At 38.1% G+C, this 23,082-nt stretch overlaps 2 protein-coding genes across 7 annotated transcripts in view; one reads left to right on the top strand and one right to left on the bottom strand.

Annotated features, from left to right (window-relative positions):
* Nucleotides 1-879: 879 nt before the first annotated feature.
* Nucleotides 880-17,818, top strand: CYP51A1 (cytochrome P450 family 51 subfamily A member 1; the record flags this gene model as incomplete). The annotated part of the gene is given in 11 exon segments (XM_083378583.1): nucleotides 880-941; nucleotides 943-1,138; nucleotides 4,069-4,167; nucleotides 5,710-5,886; nucleotides 6,639-6,765; nucleotides 7,776-7,950; nucleotides 10,122-10,241; nucleotides 11,188-11,383; nucleotides 15,127-15,222; nucleotides 15,594-15,762; nucleotides 17,225-17,818. Coding segments are annotated over 11 exon segments (1,614 nt in total). The 3' UTR covers nucleotides 17,422-17,818.
* Nucleotides 17,819-18,671: 853 nt separating this feature from the next.
* AKAP9 (A-kinase anchoring protein 9) overlaps nucleotides 18,672-23,082 on the bottom strand; it is a 120,209-nt gene continuing 115,798 nt past the window's right edge. For 5 of the 6 annotated variants that reach the window (XM_083378572.1, XM_083378570.1, XM_083378573.1 and 2 more), the window contains 3 exons: nucleotides 22,865-22,988; nucleotides 19,695-19,834; nucleotides 18,672-19,210 (listed from right to left, as the gene is read on the bottom strand). In XM_083378572.1, coding sequence (XP_083234698.1) covers nucleotides 19,167-19,210; nucleotides 19,695-19,834; nucleotides 22,865-22,988 — 308 coding nt within the window. In that variant the 3' untranslated portion in view covers nucleotides 18,672-19,166. The remainder of the gene's footprint in view (nucleotides 19,211-19,694; nucleotides 19,835-22,864; nucleotides 22,989-23,082) is intronic. The other variant, XR_014494312.1, reaches the window with a different exon arrangement.

Here is a 23,082-nt window from a genome sequence, read left to right as displayed (position 1 = left end):
CATATGCCTTTTTAAAAATATCAAACATGCAAAGAAACAAAAATAAATCCAAAATATATGTATTACATCCAGAAATGTCAACTTTGCAACCAATATTTCTCATCCATAACTATGGCACCCTAAAAAGATGTCGAGACTCTAGAAAGAGTACAGAGAAGAGCAACAAAGATGATTGGGGGACTGGAGGCTAAAACATATAGGGAACGGTTGCTGGAATTGGGTATGTGTAGTTTAATGAAGAGAAGGGTGAGGGGTGACACGATAGGAGTGATCCAATATCTCAGGGGCTGCCACAAAGAAGAGGGAGCCAGGCTGTTCTCCAGAGCACCTGAGAGCAGGACAGCTGCAACACTGCTGGCTCATATTTAAGTGATTGTCCACTAGGACTCCGAGATCCCTCTCACAGTTACTACTATTGAGCAAGGTACCACCTATACTATACCTGTGCATTTGATTTTTCCTGTCTAAATGTAGAACCTTACTTTTTTCACAACTGAATTTCATTTTGTTAGATAGTGCCCAGTGCTTATCCCACAGCACCAGCCGTGCCGGTTCCAGCCCCAGGGAGGGGAGCCCGCCGCCAACACCCTTTGCACCTCTGACTGCAGTAGCACCGCCCCCCCACCCCGCCTAGATGAGTTTTTTTTTAGAAAAAAAGCACTGGATTCTTTCTCTTAAATAAGTGACTAGAGAAAGATTCATAAGGAGAGAGAGGTTAGTTTCCACGCCATCCCCTCCCAGTTTGCAGCCAGTCCAGAGCCGGCCTCATCGTAGCCTATAGTCTATAAATACGAGAAAAATGTCATTCTCCACCCAGTCCTCCCGTTGTCACCTCGTCTTAGCGAGGTTGCCGATTGGCTGCTGTGTGCTCTTCGTCAGATGGGCAGAGATCTGCCTAGCCGCGGCGGGCTCCGCCCAAGTGTGCTTGGATCTCGCCTTGTGAGAGCAGCGCGTTGTGTTCTCCGCGGCTGAAGGCGCTATGGAGCTCAGCTGGTTCGAAGCGGGTGGCTCTCTGCTGGAAAGGATCGCGGCCGGCAGCTCGCTGTCCTTGCTTTTGGCCGCTTCTGCTTTTGCCCTGAGCTTGGGCTACTTGTTCCAGCTCGGCACTCGCCAGCAACGACAGTCTCCCGGAGGCCAGGTAAGTTGATGCTGGATGACGGCCACTAGGCGATACAGCCTTTTTTGGTTTAAAGATACTTGTGTGCGCATGCGCCTTCCCCATATGGACTGTCGAGAAAAGGGCTTTGATGTGACTTGGGGTGCAAAAGGACACCAGAGCATGTGCAGGTGTGACATGCATATACAAACATTGCCTCTCTGCTCTTCACGGGTTGATAATGAGAACTCCTGTTGTTTCCAAAATAAAAAGACCAAATAAAAAGGAGGATGTGGACAGACTTGAACACTGTGCGCTATCTAACAAAATGAAATTCAGTGGTGAAAAAAGTAAAGTTCTACATTTAGGCAAGAAAAACCAAATGTACAGTTATAGTATAGGTGGTATCTTGCTCAATAGTAGTAACTGTGAGAGGGATCTAGAAGTCCTAGTGGACAATCACTTAGATATGAGCCAGCAGTGTGCTGCAGCTGGCAAAAAAGCCAACACAGTGCTAGGCCGCATTAACAGAGGGATAGAATCAAGAAAACGTGAAGTACTAATACCACTTTACAATGCCTTGGTAAGGCCACATCTGGAATACTGCATCCAGTTTTGGTCACCACGATGTAAACAATGTTGAGACTCTAGAAAGAGTACAAAGAAAAGCAACAAAGATGATTAGGTGACAGGAGGCTAAAACATAAGGAATGGTTTCTGGAATTGGTATGTCTAGTTTAATGAAGAGAAGGATGAAGGGTGACATGACCATGGCCCCCGACCTTCGCTCCTTTCGGCGCGATCTAAAAACGTATCTATTTGAGCAGTCTGACCTGGTCTGATGGGTTAGGGTTGGGGTTTTAAATACATCTTAATTATTGTTTTAACCTTGAGCATTTATTTAATCGCTTTTAACTTTTGTATCCTGTTTTTGTATTTATTGCCCTGTACACTGCCCTGAGTCCTTCGGGAGAAGGGCGGTATAAAAATATAATTAATAATAATAATAATGATAGGGTTAGGGTGAGGGATGACATGATAGCAGTGTTCCAATATCTCAGGGGCTGCCACAAGAAAGAGGGAGTCTAACTATTCTCCAAAGCACCTGAAGGCAGGAGAAGAAGCAATGGATGGAAACTAATCAAGGAGAGAAGCAACCTAGAACTAAGGAGAAACTTCCTGACAGTTAGAACAATTAACCAGTGGAACAACCTGCCACCAGAAGCAGTGAATGCTCCAACACTGGAAGAGACTGGACAGCCATTTGTCTGAAATGGTATAGGGTTTCCTGCCTGAGCAGGGGGTTGGACTAGATGACCTCTAAGATCCCTTCCTCCTCCTTCTCCTCCTCCTCCTCCTCCTCCTCCTCCTCCTCCTCCTCCTCCTCCTCCTCAATATTCCCCGATAAAGGTGAAAGCATGGAAGGACTGCTTAGTTCATTGTGGTGTCTGGCTATGACACATCATCTGGCTCCCATTTGATGCTCTTCACATGCATTGGGATTGTGACTTACAGAATCCTCTGCCAGTGTGGCCAGTAAGCATTGGCAAAGGTGATGAACAATCAGCCTTTCTTCCCAATGCACAACGTCAGTTTCCATCACCTTTCAAAGATGGTTTTATAGCAACTCCAGAGTTTTAAGTATATTTTGCTCACCGATCCAAAATATAAAGCATTTGTCCCCTTTCCTATTATGGAACATCGGAAGTGAGCATTTTGGGGCCTCTGTGTAGTGGTCATCTACTATGAGCATCTCTGCTTAACAAGCACAAAACTAATTGTGGAGGGGGTAGGACCAGTAGCACAAGCTTTAGGTTCTTAGCCAAACATTTATGTGCTGTGGGATTCAGAGACCAGTCATCACAGGGTGTCCCAAAATATCTGGCTGCCTATGCAGAGTTTATTCTATTTATACAGTTTTAACAAGCAAGAAAGAGAGCACAGCAAAAGCATTGTTTATTGGTGTACTCCCTTGTCAGTCTTTAAGAACATCCCAGCCAGGGTAGAGTCTCACATATCTTGATGGTTCCTGGCAGTCCTTGGCGGTGGTAATTGGAGTGAGCTCATAGACATGTGGTAAACAAGATACTGAGGCAAGCAGTTTTCTGCACATGGTCCCTTCATATCCTTGACCTCCACCTCTACATCTCACTCTTCTTTTTTGTTAGCCAAGGTTTTGTAAAAAGGGTTAATGAAAGGTTCATAATCAGAAGAGGAATATCCTTGCAATTGCTTATACAAGGCATATACCTGACCCTGAGGCAGTGTGGGAGGGGGTTTAGGGCAAAAAGCTGTGATACATATGTTGCAAAAGGAAGGAAGACCCTGAACAAAACAGCACCCACCAATTAAAATAGCACAAATAATAACTACATAGCGTAGGACATTTCCCAATAAACCTGTGGGTAGCCAAGCCCAAAGGCTTTTCCATCAAGATCCTAAAGTATCAATTTTCAAATCAGCCAAGGTAGAGTCTCACATATCTTGATGGTTCCTGGCAGTCCTAGGCGGTGGTAATTGGAGTGAGCTCATAGACATGCAGTAAACAAGATACTGAGGCAGGCAGTTTTCTGCACATGGTCCCTTCATATCCTTGACCTCCATCTCTACAATGTGCCCTAAATTAAAATGCTTATTTGTTATATTGTTAAAATAAACTCATTCATTTTAAGCATCATTGGTGTACTCTTGATCTGTTCATCTAGCATTATTTTAATTTCACTTTCAGTTATAGTTTTCTGATTTTCTTGGGTCAGTTCCATGCAATTTTTGTGTGTGCATAAAGTCTCTTCCTTAAAAATGTTATCCTCCTAGCAATCAGATTCATCATTTGTTTCTCATAAGACAGAAAAGCAAGTGATACAATAAAGATTTTAAAGTTGTTGTTTAAAACCAGTCTGATTAGATGTGTACTGCTCTCTGTACAGTATAAAATAGGGTGTTTTTTTTCTCTGTCTTCTTTCTGTCTGTAGAAATATCCACCTTACATTCCATCAAATATCCCTTTTCTGGGACATGCAATTGCATTTGGAAGAAATCCTATCCAATTTTTAGAAGATGCCTATGAAAAGGTGAGCCTAATTCTTTTGCACTGCTAACATGATAGTTCTGTAATAATACAGCTATACCAAATATTTAAACAGTAATATTTGTTTTGGATAACTGAAAGAATTAATGAGCCCATATAACTGAATAAGGACAAACATAATTGCATATCCAATAAATCTAAGAGTGAAACATAGAAGCAGAGTATTATATTTAATCTTTTCCCCATGTCATCTCCTTCCCCAGTGTCACGTTATTAGTGTTTCCAAGATTCCATTTAGGGGATGCATGTGAAATCTTACAAAAACTTACTCCTAGGTCTGTGCAAAACAAAGTGATAAAACAATATGGAGGTAACATTATTTGCTTTGCTGAAGTGAGAAGGTGGCAATTTGCCTCAATGCAAAGGTCAGGTGGCTTTGAACTACTTCAAGCCAATGCTACAGAAGGAAGCTACACCTAGGATTTTCCTCCAGTATTAGGTGAAAGTACTTCTGGACTGAGGACGCTTGCCATACAAGCCAGCAGTCCTCATCATAGAGGAAGATCCAGGATGGGCAACTCCGCCCTGTATTCTGAACCCATCCAATGTTGGAGATGTTGCTTCCTTTGCAATATTGACAGGAGCCTTTGGTGATGACTGGCATATACCATTTCCCTTTTGTAGCTGCTGCAGGTTGTCTTCCATTGGCATGCACTGCGGATAATGGTTACCCAGTCTACAGGCTCACTGTCTCTGGTACATGCTGCAGGATATCCTGAAACATGTCCCAAAGTCACCTGGCTTGGAAAATCTTAGGTGCTCAATATGGGATTCCAGATTGAGCAAGCTTCACTTGAAGGCCTTCTTAGCCACTTTCTCCAATGCTCACTGAAGAAGGTTCCTCTATATTACAGGATATAAATCAGTGTTTTTGTGAGATATGGTGCCCATGAAAGGGGAATTGTTGTGATGGATAGCATGAAGGGCATAGGACATTACCGAAAGAGAGGGGAAACAAGAAGTAAAGATATAGTCTAACAAGAATTTATATTTTGGGTACAAGCAAATAAAGAACTGAACTCTGAATTGTTCTTTGTTGCTCTTGGATTTAGCCTGACCAATTTCCAAAGTTGGCAACTTTCAGAATGTGAACACTCAGAATTTCCCAACCAGCAAGGAAGGTGAAGTCCACATATCTTAAAGTTAGTGAGTTTGAAAAACACTGATCTAAACTATAATTTAAGTAAAATAAGAATATGTGAAATTAGTATTTTATTGACAAGATGAAAAAGAATGAAGTAGGCACCAAATAACCTACAGGTAGACATTTTAATTAGAGCAAGGAGCATTTCGATACTTAGCTTGGTTACTTGTCATATTGGAGGAACCCTTCCAGTTACTTATGCACGATTAATTAATTGAGGAGGTAGTGTTGAGCATCACTATTTAATCATGTTTTTTGTCACATGTATTTTATGTATTTATCTTGTCACTCTCATGCATTTATGCTAAAAATGCCATTGCTATACACTTCTGTTTTTCTTTGTTTTTGTTATTTTCTAACTACTCAATTTTCCCCTTGCAGTATGGCCCTGTATTTAGCTTCACTATGATGGGAAAGACCTTCACCTATCTCCTGGGCAGTGATGCAGCTGCTCTATTGTTCAATAGTAAAAACGAAGAGTTGAACGCAGAAGAAGTGTATTCACGGCTAACTACTCCTATTTTTGGCAAGGGAGTAGCTTATGATGTACCCAATGCAGTATGTATATTACATGAATTATTAGTTTAGTTAGATTTCAGTACTGAATCATATAAATAGAATGTTAAAACTGATGTAACAGATTAGGTTTAATGATAAAAGAATGTTTCTCTTAAAGATCCCTGATTATAAAAGTGTACTGTTGACAAAGAGCTCCATTTGGAAAAAAGTTAGTAACTAGGCTGGATTTGTGATGAGAGTGCAACTTTCATCTTCTGACTGCCTGTTCAAGGGCATAGCTTATACCTACAATTAAATTAATGGGATATTTGGATGATTTTGAGGGATGAGTGGAAGAGATGCAATTTAGGATTCAATCAAATGAGATGGAGGAGCCCAAAGCAGCTTAATAGTCAGAAAAAGAAACTTGGAAAGGACCTGTCTAATTGATCAGGCAGTTAAAAAATAGTGGGAGGAATTTTGTATCTTCAAACTTGTGAGATTCTGATAATGTGGCCTTACAATAAAGTAGAGTGAATTTATTGAATCATGTTTCCAGTTTGATTTACCTGGGAAGGGTGACAAATGTTTGTTATTAGCCAGAGCAGTAGATCAAGAAAATTTGGCCTTGGAAAAAGGTAAAGAGCATTAATTTGATTGATCTTTCTTTGTTTTGGGGCTTTGCAATACAGAACAAATGCTAGCTTGTTATTCTGGGAATTTAGATTCCAGTGTCCTGGAAGACACCATTTGAGGAAGGCTGGTATAAGCAAAATATTTTGTTTTGAAATTATTATTTTTTATTTTTAAAGGTATTTTTGGAACAGAAGAAGATGCTAAAAACTGGTCTGAACATAAGTCAATTTAAAAATCATATACCAATAATTGAGAAAGAGACTATAGAATACTTTAAAAGGTGGGGAGATGAAGGAAAAAGAAGTAAGTATACAATTTGAAAAGTTTTACATTTGGACTATAAGATTTACTGTATTCAATCCAAGGAAGGCAGATGTGCTATCTTATGTAGGAAATGTATGCCAAGCCAAAAAAACCACCTCTGTCATAATTTTAATAATTATACCAATTCCAAACCCCAGGAAATTCTGGTAGTTGTTTTCTTGCTGCATTATGTGTGGGAGATGGTACTAGCTGTCTTGCAGAAACTTGATAAAATTCAGTTGAGATCATGTGACTAGCAGATGAAACTCATCTGTATAAATTTGACAAATAAATAAATATATAATCTGCTTTTTTGATGGCTGTTCATGGCTTATACTAGGGCTGGTCCTAAATGCTGTTGAGCTTCTGCACTATTGTGTGATTGAGTGTAGAGGTTTTGGATTGGCCTTCTATTAGATAGAATGCAGACTTTGGCTAAAGGAGTTTGCCTGTGATGTTTTCGATTTCAGTGTACGTAATTTACTGATCTTATCAGAACTAAGTTGCAAGCTTCAGTGGTAATAATAATAATAATAATAATAATAATAATAATAATAATAATAATAATAATAATAATAATAATAATAAGAAGTTGGAAGGGACCTTGGAGGTCATCTAGTCCAACCCCCATTTCAGAAAAATGGCTGTCCAGTCTCTTCTTAAAAACTTCCAGTGTTGGAGCATTCACCACTTCTGGAGGCAGGTTGTTCCACTGGTTAATTGTTCTAACTGTCAGGAAGTTTCTCCTTAGTTCTAGGTTTTTTGGGGTGTGTGTGATGGCTATTCTTTGACAATGAGGTATGGACAAGGAAAAAAAATCAACTTATCCTTTCTCTCCGCCTCCTCTGCCCTGCTCCAAAACATCTTTTTTCTTTCTTTCTTTCTCAAAATACCTACCAAGGAATCATCATAAACATTTAGAATGATCTTTTTATGTTCCTCTTAATTTTTCTAATTTTAAAAGTGGGCTGGAAATGCTATTTTTAAAAAATCCTTGTTAAATTTCACAGATTTATTTGAAGCGTTTTCAGAACTAATCATTTTGACTGCAAGCCACTGTTTACATGGGAAGGAAATAAGAAGCATTCTCAATGAGGAGGTAGCACAGCTCTATGCTGATTTGGACGGGGGATTTACTCATGCTGCATGGCTCTTACCAGGGTGGCTGCCTTTGCCCAGCTTCAGGTATTTAACAGCTTGATCAGCCAAGAATAGTATTAATGAAATGTAATGGTATGTGGGAATGACCTTGAAGACAGGATGAAGAGCTGTAGCTTATTCAGTGGTCTGATAAATGAAATTTGAGATGAAAGGAGGAGAGATGAGAAAAATGTCTCAGAAGAGAGCCTCCCAAGAAATTGAAAGAGTAAAAGTGAGGAATGGGAAGAGTATTTTCATACTTGCAATAAGTCTGTTAATGCTGCAATAAAAATAAGAGCTAGTAATCCTGGTTACTAGTTTGTGATGAGATTGTCTTGTAAGGCTAACACTTATTCATTAATCATTAACAAGTTACGGGTTTTCTGTAGATAACAGAAAAGAGATAATCTCACTTTATGCCCAGCATTGTCCATTGAATTTCACCACAGAATCCAATCTTCCCTAGCTGAATTGCAAGTTGCTTTCAGTTTTGCCCCATCAAATGCTAGAAACCTATTTTTCAAGTACCATGTATACTCACAGATAAGCCCATCTGTGGATAAACTAATCCTTGAAATTTTCAAATATTTTATTTTTCACAATTGGCTTACGTGTAGGTGACACTTTTTCATGGCAAAAAAGTATTATTGCATATACTTATGCGTAAGCCAATCCAAATTTGGGAGTGTATTTTAGAATCTAAAATTGTCAGTTTATACAGTAACCCTATAAATGAAAAAGTCTTCAAAACACTCATTCAGGATTAAAAGCTAATTGTAGGGATTTGTGTTTCTTTTCTGTTAGGTATAACTATTTTCCACCATCATACATTGTGGTTAGTATACTCAAGAGTGGCCTGTTAACCAGCATCTGAAACTGGATAGTATTGTGATTATACCAGCCCTACCATCTGTAAACTGGAATAATAGAATATAAGGGTTGGAAAGGATCTTGGAGATAATCTAGAGCAGGGAGGTTTTTCTGTGGACCGGAGGGGGCGTGGTTTCATGTACTGCCTGCATCCTGTGAATGAGGCTGTCAGAATCCATTTATATCACATTCATAAATGTATGTTTAAAACATTATCCCCTCCCTATGGATTCTGCCATCTCCCGAGGAAGGAGGAGCATATGTGGATTCAGCCTGCCTTAGGTTATTTCAGAGGCCAAGGGAACCTTTTGAACTGGGGGGAACAAAAGGGAGGGTTAGAGAAGAAGGTATCTGGCTTGTGTCTTCTTTTAATTCTGGAGAGGAAGAAGGCAATAACCATAAAGATTTGAAGTTCCTTTTTCCCCCCACGAAAGGGATGACACAAAGTAGAAGGATGTGGGCTGACCAAATGGGGTTGAGGGAAGGGGGGTTGAACTGGGTACCCTTTATAAAATTTCAATTTGTAAAACAATACTAAGTCCTGTCTTGTATTCCCACAACCAAGCATGTCCTAGTAAAGATTCCTTTTGGACTAGAACTGACTCAAAGAGTTTTTGTTTTCCCAAGACGTGGATTGGGGTGGGTCCTGACAGAGGCTTCGCTTGTTTGCGTGGCCAGTTTCTGCCATGCTGCGGCCCAGTGTCAATCCACGGACTGGAATTGGGGACCCCTGATCTAGAACAAACATTAAATGCAATTGAGTAATAGGAAGACCAGCTAAAATGTATAGAAACCTTCAGAAAAAGCAATTTGATAAGAGGTTGTTTTTTTAAAAATAATCCCTTTCCCCCCCATATATAATTCAAGGGTGCAAACATTTTAACATTCCTTCTTCCTCTTATTTTCTGTGACATGGGTTGAACTTAGAATGACTGCCTAGCCAGTTTTGATGCCTAAAGCAGGACTAGAACTCAGTGTCCTGATTTCTAGGCCAGCACCTTAACCAAAAACTGATTCTCAAAAATCTGTTTGGTTTTATTCAGCCTGCTTATGTTTATTGTAAGTTACAGAGTGCAGGCAATGACTTCAAATGCCAAATGAAGTGTACTGGGTCAGTTCTTTAAATGCAAAAGAAAAACAATTCTGAACCAAGTTGGGAATTGCAGACTGGACAATGGATTGCTTTCAGTAAGTTGTCAGGTTTTGGCAATGCACTATGATAGCTCTTTTTAAAATTGGACATATCTTTTGTGTAGGGCTAAAAAATAATTTAAGGGGCAATTAAACATTCAAAAAAATCTGCAAAATCCAAGTCTTTCATTTTTACAACTTGTTTTTAATTTTAGATGCAGAGATAGAGCCCATCGTAAACTAAAATCTATTTTTTATGAAGTAATTCAGAAACGAAGACAGTCTTCTACGAGAGAAGATGACATGCTGCAAACACTACTGGATGTTACCTACAAGTATGTGAAATTGTTATAGCACCTGGATAAGGATTACCATAATCCTAATGGGAATAAAAACAGAACTGTGTGAAAATTTGTGCAAAAGTTCAGAAGTCAGGATAAGATTCAGAACTTTAATCTATAAAATGCATAACAATTTTGAAATGTAGTTTGTTGTGCAAGAGAAGAAAGCAGCATTGAATTGAAAACAGAAAAGTTAATCTCTAATACATTTAATTTTCAGTGAGAAAACTTATGTGGTGGGGAATCACAGATACCATAAGAAATTTGTGGGGACTTAGCTTAGGGTACAGTGCTTTATTGAAGAAACCATGGTTAAATCAGATTTAGTCTCTGGGCTCCACACATATTAAACTGTGACCACATGTCCCATCAAGTGTAGACAATGCATAATAATTCAGATTTTAAACCTATACTGCTATCATCTCTCATCGCTAGCTTATTGTCTAAATCTGATGGAAGTTTATTTTAATTCCATTTATATTTTTTATAAGTTGAATTTAGAGAACCACACGTGGCCCACCCCTGCCGTAAAGTATTTATCTTCTAAATTCAGGAGTTATTTGTTGCTAGGAGCCAAATTTCTATAAAAGGCAAACTTTGATCCATGCTGAAAATTTTTTAAGATTTTCTGTATAGGCATAGTAGTATTTAGAAGCTTTATTGTAAAATATTTAAATAAATCAATGTTTAGAAAGACTTGTTAAGACATTTAGGAAGAAGACTGTTATGTCTTATTACTCTTAGACTTGTATTTTAAATTTGTAAGCTCTTTAAGTTGAATTCAGTATAGAAATGGCAAGACTTAAATACTTTAGTAATACTGACGTCTATGCTAAAATTCTATATTGTAAAATATTGTGGATTTTTGTCAAGCGGATTGACAAAAAAATTGGGGATTGTCCTTCTCATTCTGGTATGCTATCTGTATCTTAAAATTCAGAGACGGACGACTGCTAACAGATGATGAAATTGCTGGGATGCTTATTGGATTGCTCTTAGCAGGCCAGCATACATCTTCAACCACTAGCACTTGGCTTGGCTTCTTTTTGGCTAGAGACAAATCAATACAGCAACAGTGTTATGAGGAACAAAAAACTGTGTGTGGAGAAGATTTACCTCCCTTGACCTATGATCAGGTTTGTAGGCCTGTTTCTCCTTTTTAACTTACCAATATAGCCTTTAAATCTATATGTGCCATGAGAGCAAATTTGCATTAATGAGATAATTTACTATTCTAAACCTGCAAAGTTTTTTGCATATGGATATTAAAAGAAAAATGTATTTAACAAAAAATTTCTGTATGTCACAGTTTCTGAAAGTAATTTTGCTTTGCAGGTGATCATTTATACTTTCAGCCTAAAAATGGGTGTTCAATGCATTCAATGCATTCTTTCTTCTTTCTTTCTTTCTTTCTTTCTTTCTTTCTTTCTTTCTTTCTTTCTTTCTTTCTTTCTTTCTTTTCTTCTTTTCTTTTCTTTTCTTTTCTTTCTTTCATCTGTAGATTTGCAGTAAATATGTGCAAAGTATGTTGTTGTTGTTAGTTGTGAAGTCATGTCCGACCCATCGTGACCCTATGGACCTCCAGGCCTTCCTGTCCTCTACCATCTTCTGGAGTCCATTTAGGCTCACGCCTACTGCTTCAGTGACTCCATCCAGCCACCTCATTCTCTGTCGTCCCATTCTTCTCTTGCCGTCAACCGTTCCCAGCATTAGGCTCTTCTCCACTGAGTCCTTCCTTCTCATTAGGTAGCCAAAGTATTTGAGTTTCAACTTCAGGATCTGGCTTTCTAAAGAGCAGTCAGGGTTGATCTCCTCTAGGACTAACTGGTTTGATCGCCTTGCAGTCCAAGGGACTCGCAGGAGTCTTCTCCAGCACCATAGTTCAAAGGCTTGAATTCTTTGGCACTCAGCCTTTCTTATGGTCCAACAGCCATACATTGCAACTGGGAAGACCATAGCCTTGACTATACGCATTTTTGTTGGCAGGGTGATGTCTCTGCTTTTTAGTTTTCTGTCTAGATTTGCCATGGCTTTCGTCCCCATGAGCAAGCGTCTTTTAATTTCTTGGCTATAGTCCCCATCTGCGGTGATCTTGGAGCCCAGTTAAATAAAATCTGTCACTACTTCCATTTCTCCCCTATCTATTTGCCAGAAATTGAGAGGGCTGGATGCCATGATCTTGGTTTTCTTATTGTTAAGTTTCAAGCCAACCTTTACACTCTCCTTCTACACTCACAACAAGACGCTCTTTAGTTCCTCCTTACTTCCTGCCATTAGAGTGGTATCATCTGCATATCTTAGGTTGTTGATATTTCTTCCGGCAATCTTAATTCCAACTTGATTCATCTAGTCTTACCTTTCTCATGATGTTCTCTGCATATAAGTTAAACAGGCAGGGCAACAATATACAGCCTTGCCGGACTCCTTTCCCAATTTTGAACCAATCAGTGGTTCCGTGTCCAGTTCTCACTCTTGCTTCTTGACCCGCATATAGGTTTTTCAAGAGACAAATAAGATGGTCTGGTACTCCCATCTCTTTAAGAGTGTATGTTGGAAATTTGACCTCTAGTTCCTCTGCCTCTTGAAAATCCTCCCTGTACTTCTGGTAGTTCTCGATCCACGTACTGCTGGAGTCTAGCTTGTAGGATTTTAAGCATAACTTTACTAGCAGGTGAAATGAGTGCAATAGTTTGAACATTCTTTGGCACTGCCTTTCTTTGGAATTAGAATGTAAACTGATTTTTTCCAATCCTGTGGCCACTGTTGAGTTTTCCAAATTTGCTGGCAAATTGAGTGTAGCACTTTTACTGCATCGTCTTTTAAGATTTTGAATAGCTCAGCTGGAATACTGTCACCTCCATTAGCTTTGTTGTTGCTCAGCTTTCTTAAGGCCCACTTCACTTCACATTCTAGGATGTCTGGCTCTAGGTCAGTGACCACCTCATCGTGATTATCAGGGACGTCAAGCTCCTTCTAGTATTGTTCTTCTGTGTAATTTTTCCACCTCTTCTTAATCTTTTCTGCTTCTGTTAGGTCCCTGCCATTTTGGTCCTTTATCGTGCCCATTTTTGCATGAAACGTTCCCTTCATCTCTCCGATTTTCTTGAAGAGATCTATGATCCTCCCTATTCAATTGTTTTCTTCTATTTCTTTGCACTGTTCATTTAAAAAGGCATTCTTATCTCTTCTAGCTATTCTCTGGAATTCTGCATTCAATTGGGTGTATCTTTCTTTTTGTTTCTTTTGCCTTTCGCTTCCCTCCTTTCCTCAGCTATTTGCAAAACTTCCTCAGACAGTCATTTTGCTTTCTTGCATTTCTTTTTCTTTGGGATGGTTTTAGTTGCTACCTTTTGTACAATGTTGCGAACCTTCGTCCATAGTTCTTCAGGCACTCTGTCTATCAGATCTAATTCCTTAAATCTATTTGTCACCTCTACTGTATATTCGTCAGGGATATGATTTAGTTCATACCTGAGTGGCCTAGTGCTTTCCCCTACTTTCTTCAGTTTAAGCCTAAATTTTGCAACGAGAAGCTCATGGTCTGTGCCACAGTCAGCTCCTGGTCTTGTTTTTACTGACTGTATAGAACTTCTCCATCTTTGGCTGCAGAGCACATATTCAATCTGATTTCTGTGTTCCGTCTGGTGATGTCCATGTGTAGAGCTGTCTCTTAGGTTGTTGGAAAAGAGTGTTTGCTATGACCATTGTATTCTCTTGACAAAATTCTATCAGCCTGTGCCCTGCTTCATTTTGTACTCCAAGGCCAAACTTGCCTGTTATTCTGGTTATCTTTTGGCTTCCTACTTTAGCATTCCAATCCCCCATGATGATAAGGACATCATTTTTTGGTGTTAGTTCTATAAGGTGTTGTAGGGCTTCATAGAACCGGTCAATTTCATCCTCTTCAGTACTGGTGGTTGGGGCATAGACTTGGACTACTGTGATATTGAATGGTTTGCCTTGGATTCGAACTGAGATCATTCTGTCATTTTGGGGATTGTATCCCAGTATTGCTTTTCCTACTCTTTTATTGACTATGAAGGCTACTCCATTTCTTCTGAGGGATTCTTGACCACAGTAGTATACCTGATGGTCATCTGAATTAAATTCACCCATTCCTGTCCATTTAGTTCGCTGATTCCTAAGATGTCGATGTTCAGTCTTGTCATCTCTTGTTTGACCACGTCCAGCTTTCCTTGATTCAAGGATCTTACATTCCAGGTTCCTATGGAGAAAAAATCTTTACAGCTTCGGACTTTCTTTTCACTACCAGATACATCCACAGCTGAGCGTCCTTTCGGCTTTGGCCCAGTCGCTTCATTCTTTCTGGCACTACTAGTACTAGCCCTCTGCTCTTCCCCAGTAGCATATTGGACGCCTTCCGACCTGAGGGGCTCATCTTCCAGCGTCATATCTTTTTTCCTTTTGGTACTGTCCATGGGGTTTTCATGGCAAAGATACTGGAATGGGTTGCCACTTCCTTCTCCAGTGGATCACGTTTTGTCAGAACTCTCTGCTATGACTTGTCCATCTTGGGTGGCCCTGCATGGCATAGCTCATAGGTTCATTGAATTACCCAAGCCCCTTCGCCACAACAAGGCAGTAATCCATGAAGGGGATGTGCAAAGTATGTGTATCTAGTTTTGTATATTACTATCAATACTAACAACCTATTTCTCTTTGTTTGCTTGTGAGTAAATTCTTCTAAATGCAGTTTTATTTCATTTGTATGTATTACCTTCATACTTATATCAAAGCTGTTTGGCTCAATAAATATATTTGCAATATCAACTACAAGTACATGAAATTATAGCCTATAATTATATACATTTAAAAACGTTTCCTGAATATAAAAAAATGTAAATAAACTTTTTTTTAGCTCAAGGATTTGAATTTATTGGATCGTTGCTTGAAAGAAACATTAAGGCTTAGACCACCTTTAATGACCCTTATGAGGTTGGCCAAAACTCCCCAAGTAAGTAAGTTTTGTTGCTCAACTAGGTAACATTATCAATGCAAAAGTATGAGGTTTATATATACCGTAATAGTTTGCCCTTCTAGTATTGGTGGGTGTGCATTTCTCATTGGTAGTTCCTTAATAAGGCTGTTGTTTTTCTATTTATTTGTTTGTCAGGTCTTAATCCTGCTTATCTTGAGTATTGATAACTAGAGGATGAATTGTTTTTTGTTTGTTTCCTTAGCTTTTTATTCTCTTTTTGGAATGGTGTATGAATGTAGTCTATGTGTCTATTGATAGTTGGTGTGTCTGAATCACAACTCCTAATATATCTCCTTAATAATTTAGGCATCAATAAACTTTACTTTTATATTGTCTTTTGTGTTTAGACTATTGCTGGTTATACAATTCTACCTGGTCATCAAGTTTGTGTATCTCCTACTATTAATCACATAATTAAAGATTGTTGGGTAGAAAATGTAAAGTTCAAACCAGACCGGTACCTTCAAGATAATCCTGCAGCTGCAGAAAAGTTTGCATTTGTGCCGTTTGGTGCTGGTAAGTTTATTTACTACATCTCTATATGTCCAATTTTCCAATTTTATCACTATGAATGGTTGCTAGCAGTGTATCCTTGGAGCTGTCTACAATTAGGTACTATTATTCCCCCACCCCACCCCAAAAAGAGCAAAACAACCCATGATTTGAACTACTCATAAACTGGAGCTGTTGCGCGGAACATTTATTGTTAGGGGGGAAAAATTACCATGTCCAAAGTATAGTCATTAGTACTAATGTGTCAAGTATTTGAATTTTCTTTACAAATTCAAACAGTGCTATTAAAAAAGTTGAACTCAGTGATGTAAATGCTTCCAGTGATCAGCTTAGTTAAACAGAGAGTATGAAGGAGGAGAGGCGGCTTTCCTGTCTAAATAATCTATCTGGCCGTGCAACAACCAAAACCAATTCTGGAGATTTCCCTCATTCCCAATAAGCCTGTGTTTCGTTGCACCCACATACATGGACACATACTTATTCACACTCACTGGCCTAAAGCTACTCCCAAAAAGTTCAGGGTGAGAAAAAAAATCAAGATTAAATTGAACTAGATGCCTATTGAGTAAGTTGTTTTATTTATAAAATTGATTCCTGCATATTCCCTCCAGTAACAAAGCAAAAAAAAAAAAGAGCATCTGGAGAAGGCTATGCCTGGAATGGAAGAACATTAGATAGGGATGCAATATTTATTTATTTATTTATTTTAATTCCATTTATATCCCGCCCTTCTCCGAAGACTCAGGGCGACTTACAAGCTTAGCAGTAGCCTTCATTCTATATGCCTGCTTATTGAGAAAGCAATAACTGGAAAGGAAAAGAGGAACTCCTTTCTGGGATTACAAAAAGGATTAATATTCATTCTGTATAGGAGGTTGTTTTTTTAACCTTATTGTAACATCAAAATGCATATACAAGTAGTCCTCGACTCACAACAGCTCATTTAGTGACTGTTTGAAGTTACAATGTCACTGAAAGTGTTTTTCACGGTCAGGACTATTGCAGCATCCCCTCATAAGATCAAAATTCAGATGCTTGGCAACTCACTCATATTTATGATGGTCGCAGTGTCCCAGAATCATGTGATCATCTTTTGCCACTTAACAACTGTGGCAAGAAAGGTTGTAAAAGGTGGCAAAACTAACATAGCAAATGTCCTGCTTAGCAACCAAAATTTTGGACTCAGTTGTGTTCATAAATCGAGGACTACCTGTACAGAAGATGAGTGTATGCTCTCCAGCCATGAATTTCACATAATTTTTCTAGAATCTTTTTGAGGGCAAAAGCTGCACCTTCTTTTTGGTACATTGCTCCTTCAAAGATCATTCATGGGAGTGGATGTGAGAGTGTGTGAATAATTTTGTTTGTATTTTATTTATAAATAATTAAAATTCTATGTTTTTAAAGTAGGTTAAGTGGAAATAATTTTTAAAAATGGAAACTTAATGTGCTTTTTTCTTTTTAGGTCGTCATCGCTGCATTGGAGAGAACTTTGCATATATTCAGATTAAGACAATTTGGTCAACTCTTCTACGTTTATATGAATTTGACTTAGTGAATGGATACTTTCCTGCCATAAATTACACAACTATGATCCACACACCTATTAACCCATTAATTATATATAAAAGGAGATCACCAAATGAGACACATACATTGTAGAGCTCTTCTAGCACAACTAAAGAAATTGATAGTTTTTTGGGCAGAGAAATTGAATTTTTGTGTTAAAGTTTGCCCTTTATTTCATGTTTCAATAACTTGAATGTATTTTAGTTAATTTTTCTTTTTTAGTGAAAGCTTTTACTAAACTTAATTTGGAAGGCTCATAGATAACAAATGGATGAAAAGAGATGTTCAGGAACGTAAGATGGCATAATTTAAACATGGAAAAAACCCCATAATGCTATCCATGAATATTTAGAATTTCAGGTTACTATAACTTTGTAGATATTGGCATAATACATTTCTGTATGATTAACAAGACTCCTTGCAAAGCTCGCTATTAACATGCTTATCAGAAGTGACATTATTTCTTCTAAAATGAAATTTGGAATAGTTTTTTAAAAAGCAATTTAAAATCATTGGGGAAAATCAAATCTTCCTTTTATCTTAATGTTTGTGACTACTAATGCCTAATAAGTTAATATAAAGCAAGGTCTCTTCCAAGTACCATCTGAAATGTTTGCTATTACAATATGGCAACTCTCTTAAGAGGGATATTGCAATAAAACCTGCAGGATTTTAAAAATAATTTGTTAAAGTGATGAGGTATTTGTAGCTCTTTTAGAGAAACTAGGAACATTCAGTCATTGTGGGGTGATTAGGAATATTAATTTGTTAATTTGTTAGAGATATTAGTAGTTCTGCAGAAACTTGAAATGTTTAATCATTGTTATGTAACTAGGAATGTGGAAGTGGAAAAATGTTGTCATTTAACTATTTGACCTTCAGTAATGCTTTTAATTAAAGAGAATGAAAACTGACCAGTACTGTATAACATGTCATATATCATCATTTATTGTAAACAGGTGGATTTTTAGTATTTCAGTCCGATTCATCCCCTTTTTGTTATTTTAATGGAATATATATTCTATATTAGAATAGATAGAATTAGAATTAGAGTATGTATGTGCGTGTGTGTGTGAATATATCAGCATATTCATATGAAGACACAACAGTTCTTTATCCATTTAAATGCTATCATCTTTATGGCAACAAGCTTTTGTTAGCTTGGGTCTACTGTATTTATAGCCCCAAGAAACCTACCCTGAAGCTGAGTTATTGCTGTGAAGGACTGATCAATGTAGATGTCAATACAAATACCGGTAATTATTTTCAAGCTTTTAAAACTACATTTTTATTATTTAAAATCAGAACACAAAAGCCTATTTTAAAATAGTTTCAGACACATATTAAAATGATGAAATCATCTTTATTTCAGCACTTTGACAAAATAACCAGAAATTCCAAAAGTTCTACCTGTACAAAAATAGGTCTCTAGAAGTGATATTTCTCTCTGCGATGCACTAGCAAATAGAATAAAATTGTGAAAAGTCCTTCACTTAGACCTTGTTGGGGTAAAAGTTGTGCTCCTATGCATTCAATAATCTCAATACTTAAAAACGTTTCACCCTCTCACCCATTTGATAAATACACACTTTAATAATTTAAGTGTTTAAATTAGCATTCCACAAATATACATGAGATTTAATAATCAGGCTCAAACAACCATAAAGAGTGCCTATATACATAAGTTCTAATCTTTGTGTGGTATTAGCAAGGTGAGCTGCATACAATCATTTACTGTGTTCATGTTGGTCCCACAACGTACAAAAGCACAGCAGCCAAATAATTTGCAGAAGGCATTTCATTTGATGTTACTATCGGTGGCAAAAATATTTCAAAGATTATCTTCGGAGAGCAGAATGCAGCTGAGTTTGTGAAGCAGATGCTGTGGGGCAAAAAGACAAATATTCAGAATCTTGTATGATCAACATAACCAGCGAAAGCAGCAATACAGGATCACTATTTAGCCTAACATTTCTGTTGCTAAGTAAGACAGTTAAGTTTGCCCTATTTTATGACCTTTCTTGCCATAGTTATGAACTGAATCACTGCAGTTAAAGTAGTAACATGGTTATTAAGTGAATCTGGCTTCCCTATTGACTTTGCTTGCCAGAAGGTCTTAAAAGGTGATCACATGACTGGGATACTGCAACCATCATAACATGAATCAGTTGCCAAGATTCCAAATTTTGATCACATGACCATGCGGAAGCAGCAACGGTTGTAAATGTGAAAAATGAACAAGTCACTTTTTTCAGTGCCGTTGTAACCCTAAATAAACTGCTGTAAGTCAAGGACTACAGGTACTATAGTAGAACAACGTGAGTCATAGACCAGGAAACAGCAACTAAAAGAACAATGATATCTACCTGGCTGTACGTTGCCAAGTCGTCTCTGTAGGGACTCCAGACGATTAATATAATCTGTTAAAGCTCTATCAGGATCATAATTCTGCAGCTGAGAACATGCAAGGGAAACTGGGCTGAAATCAGTAGGGATGCCCTGAAACCTTAGATATAAAACAAAAACAGATAAAAATGTTAATGAAACAAGAGTGTTGTAAAATAACTGGAAGTTTACCAATACTGAAAATAACCCAATTTCCTAGATATTAGGAAAGTAAATATATTGTATACTGTAATGCTCTGAAGTCACATAATCTATCAATTTAAACCTACCAGGTATTTTTCCTGTCTATTAACTTTAAACAAACCCTTAGTTGGCATCACTGACATGCATATTTAAAAAGAGCTTTGCAATTAAAGATTCAATGAAGGAAATGGAGGCAGGTTACTTTAAAAAGTAGTCTACAATTATTTCAGTTGCACTTGATATACATATTATTTGAAGTTCTTCAATCTACTTGCTGAATAGCCACAGAGATTTTCAACTGATAAATATACTAACAAGGTAAAAGTTTTCCTGCCACTCGTGTCTAACTAAGGCATGGTGCTTACCTCTGTTTCTTGGCTGATGTAGCCAGTATTGTCCAAAGATAATTTTGGTGGTCATCTGGCCAGCATGGCGATACACCAAAGGGACATAGAATGTTGTTTCATTCCCACTGAAGTGGTACCTATTAATCTAGTTGAATTTGCATGCTTTTAAACTGCTAAGTGGGAAGGAACTGGGGCAAATCATGGGAACTTATCCCATTGTGTCCCTTCATGGATTACTGCCTTGTCATGGCGAAGGGGCTTGCGTAATTCAATGAAGCTATGAGCTATGCCGTGCAGGGCCACCCAAGACAGACAAGTCATAGCAGAGAGTTCTGACAAAACATAATCCACTGGAGAAGGAAATGGCAACCCACTCCAGTATCTTTGCCATGAAAACCCTATGGACAGTACCAAAAGGAAAAAAAGATATGACGCTGGAAGATGAGCCCCTCAGGTCGGAAGGCGTCCAATCTGCTACTGGGGAAGAGCAGAGGGCTAGTACTAGTAGCGCCAGAAAGAATGAAGTGACTGGGCCAAAGCCAAAAGGATGCTCAGCTGTGGATGTATCTAGTGGTGAAAGAAAAGTCCGATGCTATAAAGATTTTTTCTCCATAGGAACCTGGAATGTAAGATCCATGAATCAAGACAAGCTGGACATGGTCAAACAAGAGATGACAATGCTGAACATCGACATCTTAGGAATCAGCGAACTAAAATGGACAGGAATGGGTGAATTTAATTCAGATGAATTAGGTATACTACTGTGGACAAGAATCCCTCAAAAGAAATGGAGTAGCCTTCATAGTCAATAAGAGTAGGAAAAGCAATACTGGGATACAATCCCAAAAATGACAGAATGATCTCAGTTCGAATCCAAGGCAAACCATTCAATATCACAGTAGTCCAAGTCTATGCCCCAACCACCGGTGCTGAAGAGGATGAAATTGACCGGTTCTACGAAGTCCTACAACAACTTATAGAACTAACACCAAAAAATGATGTCGTTATCATGGGGGATTGGAATGCTAAAGTAGGAAGCCAAAAGATAACCAGAATAACAGGCAAGTTTGGCCTTGGAGTACAAAATAGATTTAAGGAATTAGATCTGATAGTGCCTAAAGAACTATGGATGGAGGTTCACAACATTGTACAAGAAGTAGCAACTAAAACCATCCCAAAGAAAAAGAAATGCAAGAAAGCAAAATGGCTGTCTGAGGAAGCTTTACAAATAGCTGAGGACAGGAGGGAAGCGAAAGGCAAGGGAGAAAAAGAAAAATACACCCAATTGAATGCAGAATTAAAGAGAAAAGCTAGAAGAGATAAGAATGTCTTCTTAAATGAACAGTGGTCATACGATGGTCATAGCAAACACTCTTTTCCAACAACCTAAGAGACGGCTCTACACATGGACATCACCAGACGGAACACAGAAATCAGATTGAATATGTGCTCTGCAGCCAAAGATGGAGAAGTTCTATACAGTCAGTAAAAACAAGACCAGGAGCTGACTGTGGCTCAGACCATGAGCTTCTCGTTGCAAAATTTAGGCTTAAAAAGAAGAAAGTAGGGGAAAGCACTAGGCCACTCAGGTATGAACTAAATCATATCCCTGACGAATATACAGTAGAGGTGACAAATAGATTTAAGGAATTAGATCTGATAGACAGAGTGCCTGAAGAACTATGGACGAAGGTTCGCAACACTGTACAAAAGGTAGCAACCAAAACCATCCCAAAGAAAAAGAAATGCAAGAAAGCAAAATGACTGTCTGAGGAAGTTTTGCAAATAGCTGAGGAAAGGAGGGAAGCGAAAGGCAAAAGAAACAAAAAGAAAGATACACCCAATTGAATGCAGAATTCCAGAGAATAGCTAGAAGAGATAAGAATGCCTTTTTAAATGAACAGTGCAAAGAAATAGAAGAAAACAATAGAATAGGGAGGATCAGAGATCTCTTCAAGAAAATCGGAGAGATGAAGGGAACGTTTCATGCAAAAATGGGCACGATAAAGGACCAAAATGGCAGGGACCTAACAGAAGCAGAAAAGATTAAGAAGAGGTGGAAAAATTGCACAGAAGAACAATACTAGAAGGAGCTTGACGTCCCTGATAATCCTTTTGCTGAGTTATATATTTCTATGAAGACTTCCCCAATCTTTTAATAAAGCAAAATAAGATAAAGTTGAAGAACTTTTTAGCATTCAAGAATTCTCCCACTATAAATTAATGGAATGGTAGAATATTTGGTGCAATCCAGCACAGGCCTGAGATGTATATGGTACGTAATGGTTTCATAATATACTTGGGGAAAAAGATGCACTTTTCAAGTTCAAGTTGCGACATTACTTCACAAAACAATAAAAACTACCACTGAATACTATGATGAGTTGCAAAGATTCACATCAAAACATTTCTAGCATTCAGTTTCCAGAGTCATCAAGTATGTGCATCTGGAGAGCTAATAAAATAATAATCATGATCAAACAATAATTGTTTTGTCAACAGCATTTCATATTCAGAAGGTGCATATATATGCTCTAGCAACCCAATCTTTGAAATGCAGGCAATATATCAATATAAATGCAGCATATATCAATATTTACCTATGCTGATAAGAAAAAGGAGATCTGAGAGATTCCAGCTCTGATCTGGATCTATAAGAAGCAGCTCTGTGTTCTCCACAGAGTTCCAGACTACCAGAAAATGAATCAGACCGTAACTCGTTACCTACACAAAATACAAAAATAAGCTTATTTTAGAACTCAGGCAGTTTTCTTTAACATTTGGCAGACTGAGTCATAAACTATACTGCCTTCATGTA

Source organism: Vipera ursinii (assembly GCF_947247035.1).
Source record: "Vipera ursinii genome assembly, chromosome: Z".
In the NCBI taxonomy this organism is placed as follows: domain Eukaryota; kingdom Metazoa; phylum Chordata; class Lepidosauria; order Squamata; family Viperidae; genus Vipera; species Vipera ursinii.
This window is presented reverse-complemented; position numbering and strand designations above follow the sequence as displayed.